This window comes from Nerophis lumbriciformis, linkage group LG24 (genome assembly GCF_033978685.3).
Source record: "Nerophis lumbriciformis linkage group LG24, RoL_Nlum_v2.1, whole genome shotgun sequence".
NCBI lineage: Eukaryota > Metazoa > Chordata > Actinopteri > Syngnathiformes > Syngnathidae > Nerophis > Nerophis lumbriciformis.
The window spans coordinates 18,070,001-18,097,070 of NC_084571.2; the positions used below are offsets into that span (position 1 = coordinate 18,070,001).

Sequence of the window (27,070 nt, forward strand, 5' to 3'; positions counted from 1 at the left end):
ACATAACAAAATAATAATAACAATAATACTAACAATATTTACACCAATATCAACAACAATAATAATACCAATAATAATAATAGGAACAATAATAATAATGGTAACAATAACAATAATACCAATAACAACAAAAATAATAATACCAATAATAATAATAGTAACAATAACAATACCACTAACAACTACCACAAGAATAATAACAATAATAATAATAACAATAATAATAACCATAACAAAAATAATACTAACAATAATAATACCAATAACAACAATAATAATATCAATAATAATAATAATAGTAATAATAATAACAATAACAACTATAACAAAACAATAATAATCGTAGTAACACAACAATAATACCAATAACAACAATGATAATAATACCAATAATAATAGTAACAATAAAAACAACATTAATAATAACAACAACAATAGTAACAATAATAGTAACAACAACAACAACAATAGTAACAATAACAATAACACAATTAATAATAATAATATTAACAAAACTAATAATAACAATAATAATAGTAACATAAAAACAAAACTAATAGTAACAATAAAAACAACAATAATAACAACAACACTAATAGTAACAAAAACAATAACAATAGTAACAATAATAATAGTACTAATAATAATAGAAGGTAGCAACACAATCAGAGATCATTACAAACTAATTGTGAGCACACAGCTAATGTCGCTAACGCTAAGTAGCTTATAGATCATGAATATGTTTCAAATAAAAATAACAGTTTGTGTATATTTTAGTAATAATCACTTTTGTTTAAAACATTCTAGAAAGTTAGAGAGAATTAAACACATTTTGTCTGATGATTAACAAAATAATCTTTTTTTTTTTTAATTTTTGACTACAACCTAAATTGTTTTTTTGTCAAAACGTATGTAACATTTCATCTTTGATTATATCTCAAGTGTTTACATATGGAGAATGATATATTTATTTACATGTCATACAACAATCTTGTTCATTTCAATTTGATCTGTGTTTACATATATTTCATCATGAATAAATGCAACTTCATTATGTCATTGACTGTATTCCTTGTCTTATATTATTGAGTGTTTACTTTCCCTTTCATTTCATGACTTAGTTTCCTGGCCACCACCACCATGCACACCTGCACATGGAGCTGTGCTAGTCACATGCTAGGCTAACAGAGAGAGGAGGTCACCTTGGCGAAGCGGCAGTGGTACTGAGCCAGCACGGCGCCATCAGGACAGTCCAGCTTGCGGATGATGTCAAAGCTCTGGTTGAGCTGTGTGAAGATGTCCACCACCGAGCTAGAGAAGAGAGCGTGCTCCGACGTGGATTGGAACTGTCGGAGAAGAAGAAAAAAAAAAGTAGAATACAAAAAAGGAGAAAAATATGAGACAACTTACTCCTTCTCTCTTGTCTCTTTCCAGTGCAGCATGCATGAAGTCCATGGAAACATCTTCGTTCTCCTTCAGCCAGCTCAGCACAAACGGCAGGAACCATCTAGAAGAACCACAATAAGGTGAAACAGATCCATATGATCTAGAAGTACCACCAGAAGGTGAAACAGATCCATATGATCTAGAAGTACCACCAGAAGGTGAAACAGATCCATATGATCTACAAGAACCACAAGAAGGTGAAACAGATCCATATGATCTACAAGAACCACAAGAAGGTGAAACAGATCCATATGATCTACAAGTACCACCAGAAGGTGAAACAGATCCATATGATCTAGAAGTACCACCAGAGGGTGAAACAGATCCATATGATCTAGAAGAACCACCAGAAGGTGAAACAGATCCATATGATCTACAAGAACCACAAGAAGGTGAAACAGATCCATATGATCTAGAAGAACCACAAGAAGGTGAAACAGATCCATATGATCTACAAGAACCACCAGAAGGTGAAACAGATCCATATGATCTACAAGAACCACCACAAGGTGAAACAGATACATATGATCTAGAACAGGGGTCGGCAACCCAAAATGTTGAAAGAGCCATATTGGACCAAAAATACAAAAACAAATCTGTCTGGAGCCGCAAAAAATTAAAAGCCATATTACATACAGATAGTGTGTCATGAGATATAAATTGAATTAAGATGACTTAAAGGAAACTAAATGACCTCAAATATACCTACAAATGAGGCATAATGATGGGATATGTACATATAGCTAGCCTAAATAGCATGTTAGTATCGATTAGCTTGCAGTCATGCAGTGACCAAATATGTCTGATTAGCACTTTACACAAGTCAATAACATCAACAAAACTCACCTTTGTGCATTCATGCACAACGTTAAAAGTCTGGTGGACAAAATGAGACAGAAAAAGAAGTGGCATAAAACACATCCTAGAAAGTCGGAGAAAGTTATACATGTAAACAAACTACGGTGAGTTCAAGGACAGCCAAAATTAGTAGGACAAAACGGTGCTCGCCAAATACTCGAATCAGTGAAGCATGTTTAATATAAACAGTGTGCTTTACAACAATTAGGGAGGGTTGTGTCATGTTTGTCCTACAGAAACCATATTAAAACAAAAAATATATATTTTTCCCCCTCATCTTTTTCCATTTTTCATACATTTTTGAAAAAGCTCCAGAGAGCCACTAGGGCGGCGCTAAAGAGCCGCTCTAGAGCCGCGGGTTGCCGACCCCTGATCTAGAAGAACCACAAGAAGGTGAAACAGATCCATATGATCTGGAAAAACCACGAGAAGGTGAAACAGATCCATATGATATAGAATAACCACAAGAAGGTGGAACAGATCCATGTGATCAAGAAGTACCACAAGAAGGTGAAACAAATCCATATGATCCACAAGAACCACCAGAAGGTGAAACAGATCCATATGATCTACAAGAACCACCAGAAGGTGAAATAGATCCATATGATCGAGAAGAACCACAAGAAGGTGAAACAGATACATATGATCTAGAAGTACCACATGAAGGTGAAACAGATCCATATGATCTAGAAGAACCACAAGAAGGTGAAACAGATCCATATGATCTACAAGAACTACAAGGAGGTTAAACAGATCCATATGATCTAGACTAACCACCAGAAGGTGAAACAGACCCATATGATCTAGAAGAACCACCAGAAGGTGTAACAGACCCATATAATCTATAAGAACCACAATAAGGTGAAACAGACCCACATGATCTAGAAGAACCACCAGAAGGTGAAACAGAGACATACGATCTAGAAGAACTACCAGAAGGTGAAACAGATCCATATGGTCTACAAGAACCACCACAAGGTGAAACAGATCCATATGATCTAGAAGAACCACAAGAAGGTGAAACAGATCCATATGATCTACAAGAACCACAAGAAGCGTACATAAACAGATCCATATGATCTAGAAGAACCACAAGAAGGTACATAAACAGATCCATATGATCTAGAAGAACCACAAGAAGGGACATAAACAGATCCATATGATCTAGAAAAAACACAAGAAGGGACATAAATAGATCCATATGATCTAGAAAAACACAAGAAGGGACATAAACAGATCTATATGATCTAGAAGAACCACAAGAAGGGACATAAACAGATCCATGTGATCTAGAAGAACCACAAGAGGGGACATAAACAGATCTATATGATCTAGAAGAACCACAAGAAGGGACATAAACAGATCCATATGATCTAGAAGAACCAAAAGAAGGGACATAAACAAATGGACACAAGGAGGCGGGGACAGGAAGTCTTACTCACGCCGGGTACTCGGGAACGGCGCCACTCAAGGCGGGCAGCTGGGCGATGTACTCGTTGTAGAGCCACTTGATCTTGAAGTGAAGGTTCATGTAGTCGGCCGCCTTACACACTTTGTGTTTCTCGTGCTCTGTGGAAACGTCACGTCAAAACATGGCCGCCATCACAACATGCGTCACTTCCTGTCCTCGTACCAGGGTGGAAATCAAGCCTGCGGATGTGGTAAGTGCCGGGCACTGCCATGGTGTCGCCATGAAGAAGAATGACAGCATGAAGAAGCATGAGGGGGAGGATGATAAGTGAGGATGATGGCTTTAAAGGTCCATGGTCAATAGAGAGGTGGGCGGGGTTTAAAGGTCATTGGTCAACAGAGAGGTGGGCAGGGTTTAAAGGTCCATGGTCAATAGAGAGGTGGGCAGGGTTTAAAGGTCATTGGTCAACAGAGAGGTGGGCGGGGTTTAAAGGTCATTGGTCAATAGAGAGTTGGGCGGGGTTTAAAGGTCCATGGTCAATAGAGAGGTGGGAGGGGTTTAAAGGTCCATGGTAAAGAGAGAGGTGGGCGGGGTTTAAATGTCCATGGTAAAGAAAGAGGTGGGCGGGGTTTAAAAGTCCATGATCAATAGAGAGGTGGGCGGGGTTTAAAGGTCCATGGTAAAGAGAGAGGTGGGTGGGGTTTAAAGGTCCATGGTCAATAGAGAGGTGGGCAGGGTTTAAAGGTCATTGGTCAACAGAGAGGTGGGCGGGGTTTAAAGGTCATTGGTCAATAGAGAGTTGGGCGGGGTTTGAAGGTCCATGGTAAACAGAGAGGTGGGCGGAGTTTGAAGGTCAATGGTCAACAGAGAGGTGGGCAGGGTTTAAAGGTCATTGGTCATTAGAGAGTTGGGCGGGGTTTAAAGGTCCATGGTCAACAGAGAGGTGGGCGGGGTTTGAAGGTCATTGGTCAACAGAGAGGTGGGCAGGGTTTAAAGGTCCATGGTCAACAGAGAGGTGGGTGGGTTTTAAAGGTCATTGGTAAAGAGAGAGGTGGGCGGGGTTTAAATGTCCATGGTCAATAGAGAGGTGGGCAGGGTTTAAAGGTCCATGGTAAAGAGAGAGGTGGGCGGGGTTTAAAGGTCATTGGTCAATAGAGAGGTGGGCGGGGTTTAAATGTCCATGGTAAAGAGAGAGGTGGGCGGGGTTTAAAGGTCCAAGGTCAATAGAGAGGTGGGCGGGGTTTAAATGTCCATGGTAAAGAGAGAGGTGGGCGGAGTTTAAAGGTCATTGGTCAATAGAGAGGTGGGAGGGGTTTAAAGGTCCATGGTAAAGAGAGAGGTGGGCGGGGTTTAAATGTCCATGGTAAAGAAAGAGGTGGGCGGGGTTTAAAAGTCCATGGTCAATAGAGAGGTGGGCGGGGTTTAAAGGTCCATGGTAAAGAGAGAGGTGGGTGGGGTTTAAAGGTCCATGGTCAATAGAGAGGTGGGCGGGGTTTAAAGGTCCATGGTAAAAAGAGAGGTGGGCGGGGTTTAAAGGTCCATGGTAAACTAGCAGATGTTCTAGAGGAGACTAAACGGTCACGTGATGCTAACACGCTAACACCTCACCATGGTTCCTGCGATCACGTTGACTTTTAGCCAAAACTAAAGCAGAAGAAAAGAAGTGACGCGAGTGAAGAAGCACAAGGGGACAGAACCAAATGTACTTTACCCTCCAGGGCGTATTTGACGTCCTGAGCGAAGAGCGTCCACATGACTTCAGCGCTAACCTTACCAACGTTTAGTTCTTGAGGGAACCTAAAGACAGCAGGAAGATCAGACAATAACCACTCCAACAAGTCAATATTTCCACTGACTGGTTGATGACGGGCGTGTATGAGCTCTTGTCCTCCTCCATGATGGACACGATGAGCGTGATGAGTTTGGGCCAGAAGTCCAGGTTCTGGATGCTGGGGCCTTGTTCTTCTGGCGGGCTCTCCTCATCCTTCTTCTCTTCCTCCTTCTCCTCTTCTCCCTCCTCCTCTTCCTCATCCACTTCTCCCTTTTCCTTCTTCTTCTTTGGCTCAGGCTGCAAGAAGTAGAAGAAGAAGAACTATTGGACCAAGATGGCGGTTATATGTAACGCTGTCATCAAGTGTTGACAGGCAGTTTGCTCGGCGACCTGGAACTGTCTGTTGAAGAGCTCCAGACAGTTGTTGAAGATGTACTCGTAGGTGGAGTTCAGGCAGGCCTTCACGCAGTCTCGCACCACCGTGGACGCCCTGGGCGGGCTCTGCAGCTCCAACACCTGAAAGACCACACCACAGCTCAGTAACACGCATATAACAATAACAATCCATCCATCTTCTTCCACTTATCCGAGGTGGGGTCGCGGGGGCAGCAGCCTAAGCAGAGAAGTCCAGACTTCCCTCTCCCCAGCCACTTTGTCCAACTCCTCCCGGGGGATCCCGAGGTGTTCCCAGGTCAGCTGGGAGACATAGTCCCCCCAACGTGTCCTGGGTTTTCCCCGTGGTCTGCGACCGGTCGGAAGTGCCGTAAACACCTCCCAAGGGAGGGAGGCCTAGATGACACATCTTCTCACCCTATCTCTAAGGGAGAGCCCAACCACCTGACAGAGGAAAATTGTGTCGGCTGCTTGTACCCGTGATCTTGTCCTTTAGGTCATAACCCAAAGATCATGACCATAGGTGAGGATGGGATGTAGATCTTGTACTCGTTATCTTGTCCTTTAGGTCACAACCCAAAGATCTTGACCATAGGTGAGGATGGGAACGTAGATCAACTGGTAAATTGAGAGCTTTGCCTTCCGGCTCAGCTCCTTCTTCACCATGAAAGACCGATACAGCGTCGACATCACTGCAGACGCCACACCGGTCCGAGTGTTGATCTCACAATCCCCCTTTGTGAACAAGACTCCAAGGTACTTGAACTCCTCCACTTGGGGAAAAATCTCCTCCCCCACCCAGAGATGGCACGTCATCCTTTTTCGGGCAAGAACCATGGACTCGGACTTGGATTGATTTTCATCCCAGTCGCTTCACACTCAGCTGCGAACCGATCCAGTGAGAATTGAAGATCCTAAACAGATGAAGTGATCAGGACCACATCATCTGCAAAAAGCAGAGACGTAATCCTGCAGCCACCAAACCAGATCCCCTCAACGCTCTGACTGTGCCTAAAAATTCTGTCCATAAAAGTTATGAACAGAATCAGTGACAAAGGCCAACCCTGACTGGAAACAGGTCCGACTTACTGCCGGCAATGCGGACAAAGCTCTGATCCTGATCAGAGCGGTCCGATACAACAAACTCTCTGAGCATTCCCCACAGGACTTCCCGAGGGACACGGTCCAATGCCTTCTCCTAGTCTACAAAGCACATGTAGACTGGTTGATAAACTCCCATGCACCCTCAAGGACCCTGCCAAGAGTATAGAGCTGGTCCACAGTTCCACGACCAAGATGAAAACCACACTGCTCCTCCTGAATCCGAGGTTGGACTATCTGGCGTCCCCTCCTCTCTAGTACACCTGAATAGACCTTACCGGGAAGGTTGAGGAGTGTGATCCCACGATAGTTGGAACACACCCTCCGGTTCTCCTTCTTAAAGAGAGGAACCACCACCCCCGATGTCCATGCAATGTTGCAGAGTCTTGTCAACCAAGACAGCCTCACCGCATCCAGAGCCTTAAAGAACTCCGGACGGATCTCATCCACCGCCCTGCCACCGAGGAGCTTTTTAACTACCTGGGCAACCTCAGCCCCAGAAATAGGAAGACGTATGGCACACCTGATTATAAAGTAGTCACATTGTGATTATTTTCTACATTTGCTCTACATAACACGTCATGCTGGTTCTTTGGTTAAAATGTTTCATAGATTATGTTTTACAGACCATCTTCAAGATGCTTCCTGACCGTCTCTTCAGGATGCATCGTTTTGTACACACACCATAATAATACCGTATGTTGAAGCACAGGACGTAATGCACCGACTTCGTAGCTTCCCAAAGTTGTCCTAAAACATTTTGACAGATTTTTGAGCGCTGTGTGTAATGTTCTATATTTCAATAAAACATCAAAGTTTTGGTGTTGCTTGCTTACCAGTACTTGCTAGCGTCATTTATGTAACAGGCGTCAACCTGCAGTCCACACGTATCTCTTATGTGTGACTGCCATCTACTGGTCACACCTATCATGACACCATGTACCACATAAAATTGCTTCCAGGTCGGAAAGCACAACCAGATTTATTCTGTACATTAGGCGCACCGGGTTATAAGGCGCACTGTCCATTTTTGAGAAAAATTAAAGGATTCTAAGTGCGCCTTATAGTCCGAAAAATACGTTCAGCAAGTGAGCACTTAGTGAAGATCAAGAGGTGTCTTGTGTGTACCTTCATCCTGAAGAAGGTGATGCTGGTCAGAAGGTCCACTGTGGACTTCAGATCACTGAGGCGGGACTTGTTGCTAGCTGGAAAGTTGTTCTGACACACACACGCACGCACGCACGCACGCACGCACACACACACACACACACACACACACACACACACACACACACACACACACATTAAAACATTTGTACGTCAAACATGTCACAGGAATGAGAGTTTTTAAGATAAAGAGCAAGCAGCTTTGAGACAGTTTGGAGATAAAGAAGGGGTGGCGACCACTCACTCGGTACATGGACAGGTCGATACGAAGAGAGTTGTGTAGCTGATCCAGAATTTTGACAAAGCGATCTCTCTGGGAACGAAACAGGAAGTGAAGTCAGGAACAATCAATCAATAGAAATGCAAAAATGAGGAAGGATATGAATGAAAAATGGACACAAAATGGCGTGCAGTACTCGCTTCAACCAGTAGAAGTGCTGTGGATGGAGTCTTTTGACATTTTGGTGCAGATCTGGATACAAATGAATGAATTTCTAACATTCTGTCCAAGGTAATACTCATTCCTCACGTAACGTTTTACTTTTGATTCACAAGTTGGTTGCTTAGCAACATGTTTTTTTTTCACTGGAGGGCTTCCCTTTTTTTTTTTTACATGTGGGGATGAAAGTAGGACTAATGGCAGCATTACCTGGCAGCACCAACCACATCTGCTAACATCATGACAACTTTCACTTTCACTTTGTGTGTGACATGAGGCAGACATACAAAGTTGTGCCAAGCAGGAAAAACACATCTTGTTGCCGCGGCGACGGCCAGCATCCAAGAGTCTGGATGTGGAGAGAAGCCAGGGTGTAAACCAGACCATGTTTGAAGCGGGTGTCAGCAAACACAAACAGGAAGTGGTCCATCTGCTCCACCAGAAGCCGGCCAGGAACAGGAAGTGACAGAAAAGACGATCAACAGCAGCGTGTGCCAACTCACTTGTTAGCAACGTTAGCATTTCAGTTCTACACTTATTTTTACACTTCTTGTCCATCCATCCATCTTCTTCCACTTATCCGAGATTGGGTCGTGGGGGCAGCAGCCTAAGCAGAGAAGTCCAGACTTCCTTCTCCCCAGCTACTTGGTCCAGCTCCTACGCGAGGGATCCCGAGGCCAGCTAGGAGACATAGTCTTCCCAACGTGTCCTGGATCTTCTCCGTGGCCTCCTACCGGTCGGACGTGCCCTAAACGCCTCCCCAGGGAGGCGTCCGGGTGGCATCCTGACCAAATGTCCGAACCACCTCATCTGGCTCCTGTCCATGTGGAGGAGCAGTGACTTTACTCTGATCTCTTCCTGGATGACAGAGCTTCTCACCCTATCTCTAAGGGAGAGTCCAGTCACCTGAGGGAGGAAAACCCTTTTTTGGGCCGCTTGTACCCGTGATCTTGTGTTTTAGGTCATAACCCAAAGATCATGACCATAGGTGAGGATGGCAAAGTAGATCTTGTACCCGTGATCTTGTCCTTTAGGTCATAACCCAAAGATCATGACCATAGGTGAGGATGGGAAAGTAGATCTTGTACCCGAGATCTTGTCCTTTAGGTCAAGACCCAAAGATCATGACCATAGGTGAGGATGGGAAAGTAGATCTTGTACCCAAGATCTTGTCCTTTAGGTCATGACCCAACGATCATGACCATAGGTGAGGATGGCAACGTAGATAGACCGGTAAATTGAGAGCTTTGCCTTCCGGCTCAGCTCCTTCTTCACCACAACGGATCGATACAGGGTCCTCATTACTGCAGACGCTGCACCGATCCACCTGTCGATCTTACGGTCCACTCTTCCCCCACTTGTGAACAAGACTCCGATGTACTTGAACTCCTCCACTTGGGGCAAGATCTCTTCCCCAACCCGGAGATGGCCCTCCACCCTTTACCAGGCGAAAACCATGAACTTGGACTTGGAGATGCTGACTCTCATCACCGAGGTGCGAACCGATCCAGGATCCAGTGAGAGTTGAAGATCCTGGCCAGACGAAGCCATCAGGACCACATCATCTGCAAAAAGCAGAGACCTAATCCTGCAGCCACCAGACCGGATACCCTCAACGCCCTGACTGTGCCTAGACATTCTGTTCATAAAAGTTGTAAACAGAATCGGTGACAAAGGACAGTCCTGGCAGAGTCCAACCCTCACTGGAAACAGGTCTGACTTACTGCCGGCAATGCGGACCAAGTTCTGACAATCAGATAGTCCGATACCCCATACTCTCTGAGCACTCCCCACAGGACCTCCCGGAGGACACGATCGAATGCCTTCTCCAAGTCCACAAAGCACATGTAGACTGGTTGGGCAAACTCCCATGCACCCTCAAGGACCCTACCGAGAGTATAGAGCTGGTCCACAGTTCCACGACCAGGACAAAAACCACACTGCTCCTGAATCCGAGGTTGGACTATCCGGCGTAGCCTCCTCTCCAGTACGCCTGAATAGACATTACCGGGAAGGCTGAGGAGTGTGATCCCACCATAGTTGGAACACACCCTCTGGTTCCCCTTCTTAAAGAGAGGAACCACTTGGTGTGCTATAAACGAGTAAAACATCCCCACAGTGTTTGTTTGACAATTTTTGCTGCAATCCTTTGCTTCCTGAGGTTAAAAACGTTGATAAGAAATTGATAAAATCACAAATTGATTTGATGTCATTGAAAAATAATAATTTGTGAGGAACTGAATGATCCGATCACCGGACAAGACCAGGACTTGGTACTTGTCTTAAGTAGACCTCATCGACCTAACCGAGACACGGCGTCCATTTGAGTCGCGGTTCCAGAAACCAGAAAGAACTCTAAAGACGTTGAACACGACTCACCCCGAAGTTGGAGGCGGCGAACCTGGCCTGGGCGGAGACGACGGTGGTGGTGCTGGGGTGTGCGTAGAAGGCGTTGATGTTGGCCAACAAGGTGCTCATGACCGCCGGCACGCCTGACATGGTGTACTTGGACCACAGGCAGGAGAAGTGTCTGACATGGGAGGAGTACACAGTCCAGTACTCACAGTGTGTATTTGTACTACAACAGACTTAGATAATCTACTAACTCCTTTCACGTATTTGTCTTTATGAACGTGAACAACACTGGAGGGAGGAAATGCAAATATAATCACTGAGCTCTCACAACGTGATCTATCAAACTTAACACTGCATTTATTATATTTAGCATGTTTGGAATGTGTATCACAAGTACTTACATCCTGCTATGGTGACTCGAGGTCCTGGTAGTCAACGTAGCAACATTTAGTTCTTTTAATAAATGTTTGTGTTTGATAATAAAAAGTTATTTTGTCCAGTTGTTTTATTGTCAGACTTCTGACTTTCATGAGAAGACATTAGAAGTCAGTCCTGTATTGGCTCTCCAAGGTAAGTTCCAGGAAGCTGAATGTGTTTTGTTGCGCCCTACAAAGTGTTTATACTGGGCCTATTACACACCAAATGTTTGACTGTAACATTCATCTTAGTTGTACCTTACATTAACACATTTGGAGGTGTTGAAACCGCCATGTAAAAGCGCTAATGCTAACGGTAGCCCGTCTATCGCAAATTCAATGTAAATTAGCATTCTGGAAGAGCGGCGCTTTACTTCCCGTCGGAGCGTTTCCTACCGAGCACACTTGCTTTGTTGCTGTTGAAAATGACAAGTTGCCTCGGAGGGAGTTTTGCCCAGTCCGCTCTCAGTGCTGCTTGAGTGATTTATGCGAGCTGACGTCACGTGCGACATGGGCATGGAAACATGGCACTGGATCGAAAGTACCTCTGATCCAAGTGGTACTAAAAGGAAGGTTCTCTCACAGGTGTGCCGCTGCAGCGGGTTCGATTCCCACTAAATCCAGTGCTGGCAATTAGGGACGACAATGGAAAAGCGTCTCTTGCTCAGAATCGGTTCCCCGTGTATCAATTCCTTGTTTTCAAAAAGTTAATGTTTGTTCTTCTTAAAGGGGAAGTGCACTTTGTTTTGCAATGTTGCGTGTGGTTCACAATCATCATGAGATTGCATTCTAATTTGTGAAAATGGTCTCGTTCTTGGTAGCTAGCAATGCAGCTAATGCTAGCAATCAATTCTACCTCTAGATCACTTTAAAAATGCATTCAAAAACCGTCAACAATATGTAATTTGTGTGTATCATGATCAATATTAAGGTGACCCACTCGCTGGCCGGGGACGTTTTTGCCGGTTTATTTGGGTAAGCACTCCGTTTATGTCAAAATAGCTTGGTTTCAAATTCCACGTTAATATTGTCAAAGTCACTTTCACCTCACTCTCTCAGCTTCCGTCTGCTCCGTCGTCTCATCCTTCCTACGTGCTCACTTCTAGAAGCAGCAGTTCATCCTCAGTATATTCAGCTTCAAAAAGATAAGGTTGTGAAATCTCATTTGTCCAAATATAGTCCTCTTTGTTACCAAATCTGCCATGATTAGAACTCACACACGTTTTCAATCATTTTTACAACCCTAAAAAAAGGGCGTGTGTTCTTGTCTCATGATGACTGTGAACAACAATCCAAAAAAGAGTGCACTTCCCCTTTAAGAGCTGAGCCTCATGTGACTTGTCTTACGTCATGGCCTGATAGATGAACTCCACGCCGTAGCGCATGGCGAACTCGTCCACCACGTCCTGCTGCAGCTCGTCAAAGTAAATCTTCCAGGCCTCCTCGCCGCGCGCCGCAGGGATCTTGACTCCGCCCTCTACCTCCGTCACGTGGTGGAACATGTTCTGGTGCACAGGAGGCAAAGGTTAGCCCCGCCCCAGGGGGACACAGGTGTGGGGGCGGAGTCACCTCGTGGAGACAGGTGTACTGCAGGTGGTACGGAGCCCCCTTCTCCTCCCCTTCGATCTCCACGCTGATCTGGAGGCGAATGGCGCCGGAGACGGCCGACTTGTCGGTTCTCTTCTCTGGAAAGACGCCACAAACAGTCTAGAAGATTCTACAACAACAAAAATATTTGCTCCAAAGGGGATTGGAGAGGGCACCGAGCTGTAACCATGGCAACAGAGGTCATCCCCAGTCCATCTGGGGATGACCGCAAAGTGCGATACTGCAGGGTAAAGATGCAGATACCAAAGTCTTATTATATAATATCTGTGGGTCTGCATGAGTTTTTGCCTCATTCCTGTGAGAATCCTGCGCGTGACTGAATCATTAACAACCACCAGGTAGCATCTGTGAGCAGATAATACTGTATCATCTCTTTCTCTTTGCACTTAGCTTATCCATTATTATTATCATTATTAATAATTGTTATTATCATTATTATTATTGTTATTATCATTATTATTATCACTATTATTATTATTGTTATCATTATCATCATTAATATCATTATTATTTTTATTATTATTATATCATTATTACTATTATAATCATTATTGATATTATTATTACAATTACTATCAATATTATTATTATCATCACTATTATTATTATTATTATTAATATTATTATCACGTCTTCACATCGTGGAAATGCTATAGTAGTGCATTCTTCACTTAATCCATTATTTTCATCCAAGCATCCATCCATCCATTTTCTACCACTTTATCATTATTAATAGTTAATGGGTTACACTTGTATAGCACTTTTCTACCTTCAAGGTACTAAAAGCGCTTTGACACTACTTCCACATTCACCCATTCACACACACATTCACACACTGATGGCGGGAGCTGCCATGCAAGGCCCTAACCACGACCCATTAGGAGCAAGGGTGAAGTGTCTTGCTCAAGGACACAATGGACGTGACTAGGATGGTAGAAGGTGGGGATTGGTTGCTGAAACGGCCACTCTCCCAACCGCGCCACGCCGGTATTATCATTATTACTATTATAATTATTATCATTATTATTATTATTATCATTACTAATATTATTGTTATTACTATTATCATTATCATTATTATTATAATTATCATACTTTTTAGTATTATTATTAACATGATCATCATCATTATTATGATTATTATTATCATTATCAATATTATTGTTTATTATCATTATTATTATTGTTATCATCATCATTATTTTTATTATTATCATTATTGTCATTATTTATATTATTATTATGCCATAGTAGTGCATTCTTCATTTAATCCATTATTATTAATATTATCATTATTATCATCATCATTATTATTATCACCATCATTATTATTAATATCTTTCTTCACTTAATCCAGACCGTGTGCATTATAACAATTAAAAATATGTTAATTGTATTTATTTTGCAAATGTATTATAGTTTGAAAACATATTGCATAGTTCAAAATATACTCATTTTGAATTGCTGTTATCATTACAAATATACAATTATATATATTTTATAGGAAGAAAACAATGAATTGATAACATTATTTTTAAATAATACATACAGTATATATGACACACTGCCCTTGAGATGACCGCTGTTGCCATGGTTACAATAATAATGCAATTACTGTGTGTTGTATTCATTCTTAATCACATTAACCTTTTTTGTGCTGTATTAAGTGTGTATTATTTGTTGTATATGATTATTAACAACCTTTTTATTAAGTGTATATTATGTTTTATATGATTAATAACAACCTTTTTATTAAGTGTGTAATATGTTGTATATGATTATTAACAACCTTTTTATTAAGTGTGTATTATATGTTGTATATGATTATTAACACCCTTTTTATTAAGTGTGTATTATATGTTGTATATGATTATTAACACCCTTTTTATTAAGTATGTATTATATGTTTTATATGATTATTAACAACCTTTTTATTAAGTGTGTAGTATATGTTGTGTATGATTATTAACAACCTTTTTATACATATATATATACATATACATATATATATATATATATATATATATACATATACATATATATATATATATATATATATATACACATACACATACACATATATATATATATATGTGTATATATATATATATATATATATATATATATATATATGTATATGTATATATATATATATATATATATATATATATATATATATATATATATATATATATATATATATATATATATATATATATATATACACACATCCATATACATCCGATAATGGCTTTTTTACCAATATTCGATATTCCGATATTGTCCAACTCTTAATTACCGATTCCGATATCAGCCGATACCAATATATACAGTCGTTGAATTAACACATTATTATGACTAATTTTGTTGTGATGCCCTGCTGGATGCATTAAACAATGTAACAAGGTTTTCCAAAATAAATCAACTCAAGTTATGGAAAAACATGCCAACATGGCACTGCCATATTTATTATTGAAGTCACAAAGTGCATTATTTTTTTTAACATGCCTCAAAACACCAGCTTGGAATTTGGGACATGCTCTCCCTGAGAGAGCATGAGGAGGTTGAGGTGGGCGGGGTTGGGGGGGGGGGGGGGGGGGGAGTAGCGTCCCGGAAGAGTTAGTGCTGCAAGGGGTTCTGGGTATTTGTTCTGTTGTGTTTATGTTGTGTTATGGTGCGGATGTTCTCCCAAAATGTGTTTGTCATTCTTGTTTGGTGTGGGTTCACAGTGTGGCGCATATTTGTAACAGTGTTAAAGTTGTTTATACGGTCACCCTCAGTGTGACCTGTATGGCTGTTGACCAAGTATGTTTGGCATTCACTTGTGTGTGTGAAAAGCCGTAGATATCATGTGATTGGACCGGCACGCAAAGGCAGTGTCTTTAAGGTTTATTGGCGCTCTGTACTTCTCCCTACGTCCGTGTACCACTCCGTACAGCGGCGTTTTAAAAAGTCATAAATTTTACTTTTTGAAACCGATACCAATCATTACCGATATCACATTTAAAATCATTTATCGGCCGATAATACCGGCAGTCCGATATTATCGGACATCTCTAATATATATATATATATATATATATATATATATATATACACATATATATACATACATACATACATACATACATACATACATACAGTATATATACATATATACATATACATATATATACATACATACATATATACAGTATATATATATATATATATATATATATATATATATATATATATATATACATATACACATATATTTACATATACATAAATATATATATATACATATATATACATATATATATATATATATATATATATATATATATATATATATATATATATATATATATATATATATATATATACACACATTAGGGCTGTGAATCTTTGGGTGTCCCACGATTCGATTCAATATCGATTCTTGTGGTCACGATTCGATTCAAAATCGATTTTTTTTTCAATTCAACACGATTCTCGATTCAAAAACGATTTTTTTCCCGATTCAAAATGATTCTCTAGTCATTCAATACATAGGATTTCAGCAGGATCTACCCCAGTCTGCTGACATGCAAGCAGAGTAGTAGATTTTTGTAAAAAGCTTTTATAATTGTAAAGGACAGTGTTTTATCAACTAATTGCAATAATGTAAATTTGTTTTAACTATTAAATGAACCAAAAATATGACTTATTTTATCTTTGTGAAAATATTGGACACAGTGTGTTGTCAAGCTTATGAGATGCGATGCAAGTGTAAGCCACTGTGACACTATTGTTCATGTTTTATTTTTTTATATATAATAAATGTCTAATGATAATGTCAATGAGGGATTTTTAATCACTGCTATGTTGGAATTGTAACTAATATTGATACTATTGTTGATAATATTCATTTTTGTTTCACTACTTTTGGTTTGTTCTGTGTCGTGTTTGTGTCTCCTCTCAATTGCTCTGTTTATTGCAGTTCTGAGTGTTGCTGGGTCGAGTTTGGTTTTGGAATTGGATTGCATTGTTATGGTATTGCTGTGTATTGTTTTGTTGGATGGATTAATTAAAAAAATAAATAAATAAATAAAAATTAAAAAAAAAAATAATAATAATAATCGATTTTTTAAAAATGAGAATCGATTCTGAATCACACAACGTGAGAATCGCGATTTGAATTATATATATATATAATATACATATACATACATATATATATATATATATATATATATATATATATATATATATATATATATATATATATATATATATATAATTCAAATCGCGATATATATATATATATAATATATATATATATATATATATATATATATATATATATATATATATATATATATATATATATATATATATATATATCACAAAAAACATTCATGAAGTTTGCTTCTTTTATGAATTTATTATGGGTCTGCTGAAAATGTGAGCAAATCTGCTGGGTCAAAAGTATACATACAGCAATGTTAATATTTGCTTACATGTCCCTTGGCAAGTTTCACTGCAATAAGGCGCTTTTGGTAGCCATTCACAAGCTTCTGGCAAGCTTCTGCTTGAATTTTTGACCACTCCTCTTAACAAAATTGGTGCAGTTCAGCTAAATGTGTTGGTTTTTTGACATGGACGTCTAAGTCAGGACTTTGGGAAGGCCATTCTAAAACCTTCATTCTAGCCTGATTTAGCCATTCATTTACCACTTTTGACGTGTGTTTGGGGTCATTGTCCTATTGGAACACCCAACTGCGCCCAAGACCCAACCTCCGGGCTGATGATTTTAGGTTGTCCTGAAGAATTTGGAGGTACTCCTCCTTTTTCATCATCCCATTTACTCTCTGTAAAGCACCAGTTCCATTGGCAGCAAAACAGGCCCAGAGCATAATACTACCACCACCATGATTGGCGGTAGGAATGGTGTTCCTGGGATTAATGGCCTCACCTTTTCTCCTCCAAACATATTGCTGGGTATTGTGGCCAAATAGCTCCATTTTTGTTTCATTTGACCACAGAAGTTTCCTCCAGAAGGTCTTATCTTTGTCCATGTGATCAGCAGCAAACTTTAAACGAGCCTTAAGGTGTGGCTTCTGGAGCAAGGGCTTCCTTCTTGCATGTAGCCTCTGTAGTGGAATTTCTGCTTATTTTCACCTTTCACCTAAATGCATTAGGAAGAAGATTGCCAAGCGCGTAAGAGTTGAGCATATGGTCTCCCTGACATTGTACAAGATGTTTTGATTGTTTGTTACGGCTAAGGGATCCAAGTATATTGCAGAGTAAGCAAATTCTAAACAGCTGGCCCCTGACCCACGAGGAAAAACATAAATAACCAAGTTGGACCAAGTCAGGGTTTTTTTTTTCTTTTTTTCCTGCTAGAAGAGACCACCGTAGTTTCTCCGGAGAAACTGTCTGTATCATGGCAATTCAATCCAACCTTGTACCATTTGATTATGAGTAAATAAAACTCTTGTGATAAAATCACTTTTGTTCCTGTTTAAGATTTGGACTTTCTACCACACCTCTCAGTCCATGGTGATGCAAAACACGCTTGACTGTGGACACTGACACCTGTGTTCCAGCAGCTTCCAGTTCATTGTAGATCTGCTTTTTGGTGGTTCTCGGTTGATTCTTGATCATCCTGACCAATTTTCTCTCAGCAGCAGGTGATAGCTTGCGTTTTCTTCCTGATCGCGGCAGTGACAAAACTGTGCCATGCACTTTATACTTACCAACAATTGTCTGCACAGTTGCTCTTGGGCCCTTAAGCTGCTTTGAAATGGCTCCAAGTGACTTTCCTGACTTGTTCAAGTAATTGATTCGTTTTTTCAGATCTGTGCTGAGTTCCTTTGACTTTCCCATTATGGCGTTTGTAACCGAGTCTAATGACTGCATCACATGAGCCCTATTTAAATGGGCTCAGAGAAGTCAACAATCATAATCACTCACATGAAGTTAAGAGGCCATGCAATGAAGTTCATTTGGTTTGATTGTAACTTTTCTACATCACCAAAATTGATCATGTATGTTGCTGTATGTATACTTTTGACCCAGCAGATGTGTTCACATTTTCAGTAGACCCATAATAAATTCATAAAAGAAGCAAACTTCATGAATGTTTTTTGTGACCAACAAGTATGTGCTCCAATCACTCTATTACATAAAAATAAGAGTTGTAGAAATGATTGGAAACTCAAGACAGCCATGACATTATGTTCTTTACACGTGTATGTACACTTTTGACCACGATTGTATGTATGTATATATATATATATATATATATATATATATATATATATATATATATATATATATATATATATATATATATACACATATATATATATATAGATATATATAGATGTATATAATCATAGAGTAGCTCCTACATTAGTTGCGATAGGTGTACCTAATGAAGAGGCCAGTGCAGTGAGGGGTCACATGATGAGAGCTGTAACCACGGTAACCAAGTGAGTCCTACCCAGGTTGTACCAGACGTCCATCTCGCCACTCAGAGTTCGGACCTCGATGATGCTCTGACCCAGGAAGTCATCAGACTCTCTCTTCAGGCGCTGCTTGACCCGAGACCTGATGTCATCGTCCTCGTCCCAGACACGCAGCTTGACTCGCTCCCACGAGTTGTGGCACTCGCTGTCCAGTCACAGTTACGAGTCAAGTTATAAGTCACATTACAAGTTTTGTTACAAGTCAAGTTATAAATGTTGTTACAAGTCTTGTTACATTCAAGTTACAAGTCACATTATAAGTCACATTACACGTCTTGTTATAAGTAACATTACACGTTTTGTTACAAGTCAAGTTCTAAATCTTGTTACAAGTCTTGTTACATTCAAGTTATAAGTCGCATTACAAGTCTTGTTACAAGTCAATTTATAAATCTTGTTACAAGTCTTGTTACATTCAAGTTATAAGTCACATTACAAGTCTTGTTACAAGTCAAGTTATAAGTCACATTACAAGTCTTGTTACATTCAAGTTATAAGTCACATTACAAGTTTTGTTACAAGTCAAGTTATAAATCTTGTTACAAGTCTTGTTACATTCAAGTTATAAGTCACATTACAAGTCACATTACATGTCTTGTTATAAGTAACATTACACGTTTTGTTACAAGTCAAGTTCTAAATCTTGTTACAAGTCTTGTTACATTCACGTTATAAGTCACATTACAAGTCTTGTTACAAGTCAAGTTATAAATCTTGTTACAAGTCTTGTTACATTCAAGTTATAAGTCACATTACAAGTCTTGTTACAAGTCAAGTTATAAGTCACATTACACGTCTTGTTATAAGTCACATTACAAGTCTTGTAACATGTCACGTTACAAGTCTTGTTACATGTCAAGTTAGAAGTCTTGTTACAAGTCAAGTTATAAGTCAAATTACACGTCTTGTTACAAGTCCTGTTACATGCCTTGTTAGATGTCACATTACAAGTCAAGTTACAAGTCCCGTTACAAGTCTTGTTACAGGTCCTGTTACAAGTTTTGTTACAAGTCCTGTTACAAGTCGTGTTACAAGTCCTGTTACATGTCACATTACAAGTCTTGTTAAAAGTCCTGTTACAAGTTTTGTTACACTTTCTGTTACAAGTCATGTTACAAGTCATGTTACAAGTCATGTTACATGTCCTGTTACATGTCCTGTTACAAGTTTTGTTACACGTTCTGTTACAAGTCAAGTTACAAGTCTTGTTACAAGTCCTGTTACAAGTCCTGTTACAAGTCTTGTTACACGTTCTGTTACAAGTCAAGTTACAAGTCTTGTTACAAGTCCTGTTACAAGTCCTGTTACAAGTTGTGTTACAAGTCTTGTTACACGTTCTGTTACAAGTCAAGTTACAAGTCTTGTTACAAGTCCTGTTACAAGTCCTGTTACAAGTTGTGTTACAAGTCTTGTTACACGTTCTGTTACAAGTCAAGTTACAAGTCTTGTTACAAGTCCTGTTACAAGTCCTGTTCAAAGTCTTGTTACAAGTTGTGTTACAAGTCTTGTTACGAGTCTTGTTACATGTCAAGTTACAAGACCTGTTACAAGTTTTGTTACATGTCAAGTCACAAGTCCTGTTAAAAGTCTTGTTACAAGTCCTGTTGCAAGGCCTGTTAAAAGTCTTGTTACAAGTCCTGTTACAAGCCCTGTTACAAGTCCTGTTACAAGTCCTGTAACAAGTCTTGTTACAAGTCTTGTTCCAAGTCCTGTTCCAAGTCCTGTTCCAAGTCCTGTTCCAAGTCTTGTTACAAGTCCTGTTACAAGTCTTGTTACAAGTTTTGTTACATGCCAAGTTACAAGTCTTGTTACATGTCAAGTTACAAGTCTTGTTACAAGTTTTGTTACATGTCAAGTCACAAATCCTGTTAAAAGTCTTGTTGCAAGTCCTGTTGCAAGTCTTGTTACAAGTCCTGTTACAAGTCCTGTTACAGGTCCTGTTACAGGTTTTGTTACACGTCCTGTTATAAGTTTTGTTACATGTCAAGTTACAAGTCCTGTTACAAGTCCTGTTACAAGTCAAGTCTTATATGACACAAAGGAGCTGAGCTGGACTCACAAGGTGAACTTCTCCTCCCAGACTGGATTCAGGTTCCCAAAGATGGTCTTGGTCCGCTTCTTTGTCTTGCCCACTTGGATGGTGACGTAGGGGTCACTGGATCCTGTCCTGTCCTTGGCCTGCAGACCCTGGGCACTCACCACTGACATACATACATACATACATACACACACCCACCCACCCACCCACACACACACACACACACACACACACACACACACACACACACACACACACACACACACATGCACGCACGCACACATATACATACACACACCCGCACGCACGCACACACTCACACATACACACGTGTTCCCACACACACACATACACATTCACACGCACACATACACACACGCACGCACCCACTCACATATACACACACACACATTCACATCCACACGCACGCACGCATGCACACACACACACACACCCATACACGATGGTTTGAGGGGGAGGAGCAAGTGGGCGTGGTCTACAATTGATTAGGGCGTGGTCTACAATTGACGAGGGCGTGGTCTACAATTGATGACTGGTGTGCTCTGACCAATGTCATGAGGTAGCCCCGCCTCCCCTGTGTGTTTATGAGGTCAGAAGAATGACGCAATAACGCCAGCAGTAGGAAGGTAGCGCTTTAAGCTAACATGTTTCCACAGCATATTGCAGGAAAATACCCAGGATGCACTGCAGCAGCAGGACTGATCTCAGCAGGAAGTACATTTGAATGGATGTCGCCTCGCTGATGGACACAAGGTGTGATGGTTGCCATGGCAACACCGCCGCACGGGGCCATGTGTCCGGTCGCTGTGGAAACGCCAACTTGTGGATGTGAACGCTGGTCTGGCACAATGACGACATCCTGATGTGCCACTAACTCCACCTTCTACATCACAATGACCACTACTACATCCTGATGTGCCACTAACTCCACCTTCTACATCACAATGACCACTACTACATCCTGATGTGCCACTAACTCCACCTTCTACATCACAATGACGACTACTACATACGGATGTGCCACTAACTCCACCTTCTACATCACAATGACCACTACTACATCCTGATGTGCCACTAACTCCACCTTCTACTTCACAATGACGACTACTACATACGGATGTGCCACTAACTCCACCTTCTACATCACAATGACCACTACTACATCCTGATGTGCCACTAACTCCACCTTCTACATCACAATGACGACTCCTACATCCTGATGTGCCACTAACTCCACCTTCTACATCACAATGACCACTACTACATCCTGATGTGCCACTAACTCCACCTTCTACATCACAATGACGACTCCTACATCCGGATGTGCCACTAACTCCACCTTCTACATCACAATGACAACTACTACATCCTGATGTGCCACTAACTCCACCTTCTACATCACAATGACGACTTCTACATCCGGATGTGCCACTAACTCCACCTTCTACATCACAATGACGACTACTACATCCTGATGTGCCACTAACTCCACCTTCTACATCACAATGACCACTACTACATCCTGATGTGCCACTAACTCCACCTTCTACATCACAATGACGACTACTACATCCTGATGTGCCACTAACTCCACCTTCTACATCACAATGACGACTCCTACATCCGGATGTGCCACTAACTCCACCTTCTACATCACAATGACGACTACTACATCCTGATGTGCCACTAACTCCACCTTCTACATCACAATGACCACTACTACATCCTGATGTGCCACTAACTCCACCTTCTACCTCACAATGACCACTACTACATCCTGATGTGCCACTAACTCCACCTTCTACATCACAATGACCACTACTACATCCTGATGTGCCACTAACTCCACCTTCTACATCACAATGACCACTACTACATCCTGATGTGCCACTAACTCCACCTTCTACATCACAATGACGACTACTACATACGGATGTGCCACTAACTCCACCTTCTACATCACAATGACCACTACTACATCCTGATGTGCCACTAACTCCACCTTCTACTTCACAATGACGACTACTACATACGGATGTGCCACTAACTCCACCTTCTACATCACAATGACCACTACTACATCCTGATGTGCCACTAACTCCACCTTCTACATCACAATGACGACTCCTACATCCTGATGTGCCACTAACTCCACCTTCTACATCACAATGACCACTACTACATCCTGATGTGCCACTAACTCCACCTTCTACATCACAATGACGACTCCTACATCCGGATGTGCCACTAACTCCACCTTCTACATCACAATGACGACTACTACATCCTGATGTGCCACTAACTCCACCTTCTACATCACAATGACCACTACTACATCCTGATGTGCCACTAACTCCACCTTCTACATCACAATGACCACTACTACATCCGGATGTGCCACTAACTCCACCTTCTACATCACAATGACCACTACTACATCCGGATGTGCCACTAACTCCACCTTCTACATCACATAGACGACTACTACATCCTGATGTGCCACTAACTCCACCTTCTACACCACAATGACGACTCCTACATCCGGATGTGCCACTAACTCCACCTTCTACATCACAATGACGACTCCTACATCCTGATGTGCCACTAACTCCACCTTCTACATCACAATGACGACTCCTACATCCTGATGTGCCACTAACTCCACCTTCTACACCACAATGACGACTCCTACATCCGGATGTGCCACTAACTCCACCTTCTACATCACAATGACGACTCCTACATCCTGATGTGCCACTAACTCCACCTTCTACATCACAATGACCAGTACTACATCCTGATGTGCCACTAACTCCACCTTCTACATCACAATGACGACTACTACATCCTGATGTGCCACTAACTCCACCTTCTACATCACAATGACGACTGCTACATCCGGATGTGCCACTAACTCAACCTTCTACATCACAATGACCACTACTACATCTTGATGTGCCACTAACTCCACCTTCTACATCACAATGACGACTCCTACATCCGGATGTGCCACTAACTCCACCTTCTACATCACAATGACGACTACTACATCCTGATGTGCCACTAACTCCACCTTCTACATCACAATGACGACTGCTACATCCGGATGTGCCACTAACTCAACCTTCTACATCACAATGACCACTACTACATCTTGATGTGCCACTAACTCCACCTTCTACATCACAATGACGACTACTACATCCTGATGTGCCACTAACTCCACCTTCTACATCACAATGACGACTCCTACATCCGGATGTGCCACTAACTCAACCTTCTACATCACAATGACAACTACTACATCCTGATGTGCCACTAACTCCACCTTCTACATCACACATCATCCATCAATCAATCAATCAAAGTTGACTCTTTTCATCACAAACTGAAATTAATTAATACTGGTCCATTTATCGGAGGCACAATCACTATTCTTCTTTATACCGTTCTACATCATGCATAACTCTTCAAACTGCGTTTAACATATAGTAAGAAAAATGTGAAGTATGTGGAATGTCAAGAATGTGAAAAAGAATGAGAATAATGTGGAATGTGTTGAATGAGAAGAATGTTGAATGAGAAGAATGTGGAATGAAGAATAAGAAGAATGTGAAGAATAATAAGAATAATACGAATGAGAAGAATGTGAGGAATGAGAAGAATGTGAGGAATAAGAAGAATAAGAAGAATGTGAAGAATAAGAAGGATGAGAATAATAAGAAGAATGAGAAGAATGTGAGGAATGTGAAGAATAAGAAGAATGTGAAGAATAAGAACAATGTGAAGAATAATAATGTGAGGAATGTGAGAAATAAGAAGAATGAGGAGGAAAATGTGAGGAATGTGAAGAATGTCAGCAGGTGTGTCGTTCAAATGATTATTGATGATGTAAATATTAATATTGATTATTAATGAATGAAGATGTCAAACTATGGGAGAAGAACATGGAGGACCATCAGGACCTGGGTTCTGCTGGTGCAGAGAAACGTACCGGTGATGGCAATGCGGGCCGACCACTTAGAGGTTCCGTCCAGAACGTTCTGTTTGATGTTCTTCATGTTCTGCGCGTGCAGCGTCCTGCTGACCTTGAAGACACGGCGGATCTCCTCGAAGATCTCCGGCTTGTTCCTCTCACGTATCTTCATCCTGTCCTTCATGGCCGTGATGACGTGCTGCGTGCGCTCCTCCACGGAGCTCTTCTGGGCCGCCCCTGAGGAGGACACGGGGAAGGTGAAGGCGGAGGAGGAAGGGGAGGAGGACACGGGGAAGGTAAAGGCGGAGGAGGACAGGGGGAACGTGAAGGCGAAGGAGGAAGAGGAGGTAGAGGAGGAGGACACGGAGAAGGTGAAGGCGGAGGACACGCGGAAGGTGAAGGCGGAGGAGGAGGAGGACACGGGGAAGGTGAAGGTGAAGGTGTAGGCGGAGGAGGAGGACACGATGAGGGTGAAGGCGGAAGAGGACACGGGGAAGGTGAAGGCGGAGAAGGTGGAGGAGGAGGACACGGGGAAGGTAAAAGCGGAGGAGGAGGTGGAGGAAGAGGACACAAGGAAGGTGAAGGAGGAGGAGGAGGTGGAGGAGGAGGACACGGGGAAGGTGAAGGCAGAGGAGGAGAACACGGGGAAGGTGAAGGCGGAGGAGGAGGACACGGGGAAGGGGAAGGCGGAGGAGGAGGACATGGGGAAGGTGAAGGCGGAGGAGGGGAAGAAGGTGGAGGACACAGGGAAGGTGAAGGCGGAGGAGGAGGAGGAGAACACGGGGAAGGTGAAGGCGGAGGAGGACACAGGGAAGGTGAAGGCGGAGGAGGAGGTGGAGGACACAGGGAAGGTGAAGGTGGAGGAGGTGGAAGAGGAGGACACGGGGAAGGTGAAGGCAGAGGAGGAGGACACGGGGAAGGTGAAGGAGGAGGAGGAGAACACGGGAAGGTGAAGGTGGAGGAGGTGGAAGAGGAGGACACGGGGAAGGTGAAGGCAGAGGAGGAGGAGGAGGGCACGGGGAAGGTGGAGGCGGAGGAGGAGGTGGACACGGGGAAGGCGGAGGAGGAGGACACAGGGAAGGTGAAGGAGGAGGAGGAGGAGGAGGAGGAGGAGGAGGAGAACACGGGGAAGGTGAAAGGGGAGGAGGAGAACACGGGGAAGGTGAAGGCGGAGGACACGGGGAAGGTGAAGGCGGAGGAGGAGGACACAGGGAAGGTGAAGGCGGAGGAGGTGGAGGACACGGGGAAGGTGAAGGCGGAGGAGGAGGAGGAGGAGGAGGACACAGGGAAGGTGAAGGCGGAGGAGGAGGAGGACACGGGAAGGTGAAGGCGGAGGAGGAGGTGGAGGAGGACGACACGGGGAAGCTGAAGGCAGAGGAGGAGGAGGACACGGGGAAAGTGAAGGCTGAGGAGGAGGAGGAGGTGGTGGAGGAGGAGGAGGACACGGAGAAGGTGAAAGCGGAGGTGGAGGAGGAGGACACTGGGAAGATGAAGGCGGAGAAGGAGGAGGAGGTGGAGGAGGAAGACACAGGGAAGGTGAAGGCGGAGGAGGAGGAGGGGGAGGACACAGGGA

At 42.0% G+C, this 27,070-nt stretch overlaps 1 protein-coding gene across 10 annotated transcripts in view; it reads right to left on the minus strand.

The window, feature by feature from the left end:
* The window catches only part of LOC133620333 (protein unc-13 homolog B-like), a 115,949-nt gene that overhangs the window by 40,961 nt on the left and 47,918 nt on the right, over nucleotides 1–27,070 (minus strand). For 6 of the 10 annotated variants that reach the window (XM_072915988.1, XM_072915985.1, XM_072915986.1 and 3 more), the window contains 16 exons: nucleotides 25,516–25,734; nucleotides 21,522–21,663; nucleotides 19,438–19,607; nucleotides 12,927–13,042; nucleotides 12,705–12,862; nucleotides 10,966–11,116; nucleotides 8,392–8,460; nucleotides 8,109–8,198; nucleotides 5,877–6,002; nucleotides 5,572–5,783; nucleotides 5,427–5,512; nucleotides 5,324–5,359; nucleotides 3,938–3,979; nucleotides 3,747–3,873; nucleotides 1,411–1,507; nucleotides 1,203–1,346 (listed from right to left, as the gene is read on the minus strand). In XM_072915988.1, coding sequence (XP_072772089.1) covers nucleotides 1,203–1,346; nucleotides 1,411–1,507; nucleotides 3,747–3,873; nucleotides 3,938–3,979; nucleotides 5,324–5,359; nucleotides 5,427–5,512; nucleotides 5,572–5,783; nucleotides 5,877–6,002; nucleotides 8,109–8,198; nucleotides 8,392–8,460; nucleotides 10,966–11,116; nucleotides 12,705–12,862; nucleotides 12,927–13,042; nucleotides 19,438–19,607; nucleotides 21,522–21,663; nucleotides 25,516–25,734 — 1,985 coding nt within the window. The remainder of the gene's footprint in view (nucleotides 1–1,202; nucleotides 1,347–1,410; nucleotides 1,508–3,746; nucleotides 3,874–3,937; nucleotides 3,980–5,323; nucleotides 5,360–5,426; nucleotides 5,513–5,571; nucleotides 5,784–5,876; nucleotides 6,003–8,108; nucleotides 8,199–8,391; nucleotides 8,461–10,965; nucleotides 11,117–12,704; nucleotides 12,863–12,926; nucleotides 13,043–19,437; nucleotides 19,608–21,521; nucleotides 21,664–25,515; nucleotides 25,735–27,070) is intronic. The other 4 variants (XM_072915993.1, XM_072915990.1, XM_072915989.1 and 1 more) reach the window with 2 other exon arrangements.